This window comes from Nematolebias whitei, chromosome 7, assembly GCF_014905685.2.
Source record: "Nematolebias whitei isolate Nwh7 chromosome 7, NemWhi1, whole genome shotgun sequence".
Lineage (NCBI taxonomy): Eukaryota > Metazoa > Chordata > Actinopteri > Cyprinodontiformes > Rivulidae > Nematolebias > Nematolebias whitei.
Genome location: NC_056504.1, coordinates 4,672,943 through 4,675,280, shown reverse-complemented (window position 1 = coordinate 4,675,280; position 2,338 = coordinate 4,672,943). Strand labels below are relative to the sequence as shown.

Genomic DNA, 2,338 nt, shown 5'->3' with positions numbered 1-2,338 from the left:
CGGGGAATGAAGTTTTAAATTACGGTAACAACAACTTAATCCTTATGGCTATGTTATTTTATCCACAAATGCCGTTTCCTGAAAATTACCCCCTTGTTCAACATATTTTAAATTAAATAATTTTATTTAAGGAAGTGCTTAAACGCTGCAACCTTCCAAAAGCCCAATCCTCATACCAGTTTATTAATAACTTATTTTAAGACTTGAAACTCCTCTTGCATTTGTAACATTTTTATTTAGCTGTTTCCTCAAATTGTTCATTGTTTATTTCTATTTATAATTTCTGCTTAGTTTGTTTGTTAACAAACTGTGAACATGTTTTTCTTGTTACATTCTTTGTTATGTTACGTTTTGTATTTGTTTTTTGTTTTTTCAATAAAGCCAAAAAAAAAAAAAAAAGCATCGTGAACACATACGTCATCAGTACGCGACAGAAACGGGTGAAAGGCGTTGGAGACACCGTGCAAAGTAGAGCGAGTTGTTTCTGTAGTTGTTGTTTTAACTACAGAAAGATGAATGTGAACAGGTTTCTTGTCCTGTCCAGAACCTTTTCGTACCGAACTCTTGTCCATGCGCGGCACGTCGGAGTTCAGCAGCGAAGGTGCATCAGAACCCATTCTAGAAACCTGGCCTATGCCAAGGATTTGTTCCTCGGGCAGGTGAATAAGGTAATCAGAGACGTCTAACACTTTTACTTCACGCCTTGCTAACCGGCACGGTCGGACAAGTTTTATTTTAAACCGCAGCAGCAGAAAGGTATCTTGTCTAATTTATCTTCAAAATGAACCTGACCCAGAGCAAAGAGTTAGTTTAGTCGAGGAACCAGGCTGGTCGTTATGCCATAATTTAAAACTTTACAACTGTAATATTCCTGTTTTTAACCCACACACAGGATCTTGGTACCATTTAAAAGATTTTATTGATGCTCTTTTACATAAGATCCTGTTTTAAAATTCATAACACTCACATGCAGCCAAGGTCTCATCAGGTCTCTCTTGTTAATGAGTCCTCGAGGCTCAGTGGGATTAACTGTCTAATAAATACTATCTTGTGTATACTAAGTTAGTGAGTACTAACTGTCTAATAAATACTATCTTGTGTATACTAAGTTAGTGAATACTAACTGTCTAATAAATACTATCTTGTGTATACTAAGTTAGTGAGTACTAACTGTCTAAACAAAGGTTGAAAGAAAAAGGTCTGGTCCTTCCACTGTCTTGGCATGTGTGTGTGCGTGTGTGTGTGTGCGTGTTTTGGCATGTGTGTGTGCGTGTGTGTGTGTGTGTGTGTGTGTGTGCGTGTGTGTGTTGTCTTTCTGCTACTAGAACATGTCATGAGTCATTGGATGGATTTTTAAGAAGCTCTTAGAAAGTAATCCTCGTCGTGTGCATGCTCAACAGATGAACTTGATTTAACAGCTGATTTTAGCTCTGCTTTTATCAAACCTCAACCTCCTCTCGTTCCATACCTAACGGTGATGAGTTTCAAAATGTTTTATTGATCGTTTCTTCTTTCGGCTGCTCCTTCTTCAGGGGTTGCCACAGTGAACTAAGTGGCACTTCCTGACACAACCAGGGCGGCTGTGGCTGAGTGGTTAGAGCGGTCGTCCTCCAATGAAGAGTTGGGGGTTCCAATCCACCAGCAGTCACATGTCGAAGTGTCCCTGGGCAAGACACTGAACCCCTCACTGCCTCTGATGTGTTCCATCGGTGTATGAATGTGATGAAGCTCTGATTAGTCTCTTTAGAATGATTTGTTCATTTAGCTTTGTAGAGATCTAGTATAGAGCTGTATGAATGGGTAAATGAGACACAGATTGTTGTGAAGAGCTTTGAGTGTCTCCATAAGATAGAAAGGCACTACTTAGTACAGTCCATTTAACCACAGATCAAGTCAAGTCACATTTATTCATATAGCACATTTCAAACAGTAACTGTTGTCAAAGTGCTTACCAAAAAAGATCACAGCATCAAATATTAATAACAAGATATTACAGCAACATGAATAAAAGCATAAAAACATTAAATATAATGAGAAACAATGAAATACTAAATCAAATCACCCTGTGTTAAATGTCAGGGAGTAAAAGCAAAATGGATGAACACAATCATCAACAATGAAATACCAAATGAGATCACACTGTGTTAAATACGAATGAGTACAGATGTGTCAGTGAGTACAGATGTGTCAGTACAGATGTGTCAGTGAGTACAGATGTGTCAATGAGTACAGATGTGTCAATGAGTACAGATGTGTCAGTGAGTACAGATGTGTCAGTACAGATGTGTCAATGAGTACAGATGTGTCAGTGAGTACAGATGTGTCAATGAGTACAGAT

The 2,338-nt window shown here is 38.3% G+C and overlaps 1 protein-coding gene across 1 annotated transcript in view; it reads left to right on the top strand.

Moving 5' to 3' along the window:
• The first annotated feature begins 418 nt into the window (after window positions 1-418).
• Window positions 419-2,338, top strand: part of acad9 (acyl-CoA dehydrogenase family, member 9) — a 40,601-nt gene continuing 38,681 nt past the window's right edge. Inside the window, exon 1 of the mRNA XM_037678548.1 lies at window positions 419-668. Coding sequence (XP_037534476.1) covers window positions 513-668 — 156 coding nt within the window. The 5' untranslated portion in view covers window positions 419-512. The remainder of the gene's footprint in view (window positions 669-2,338) is intronic.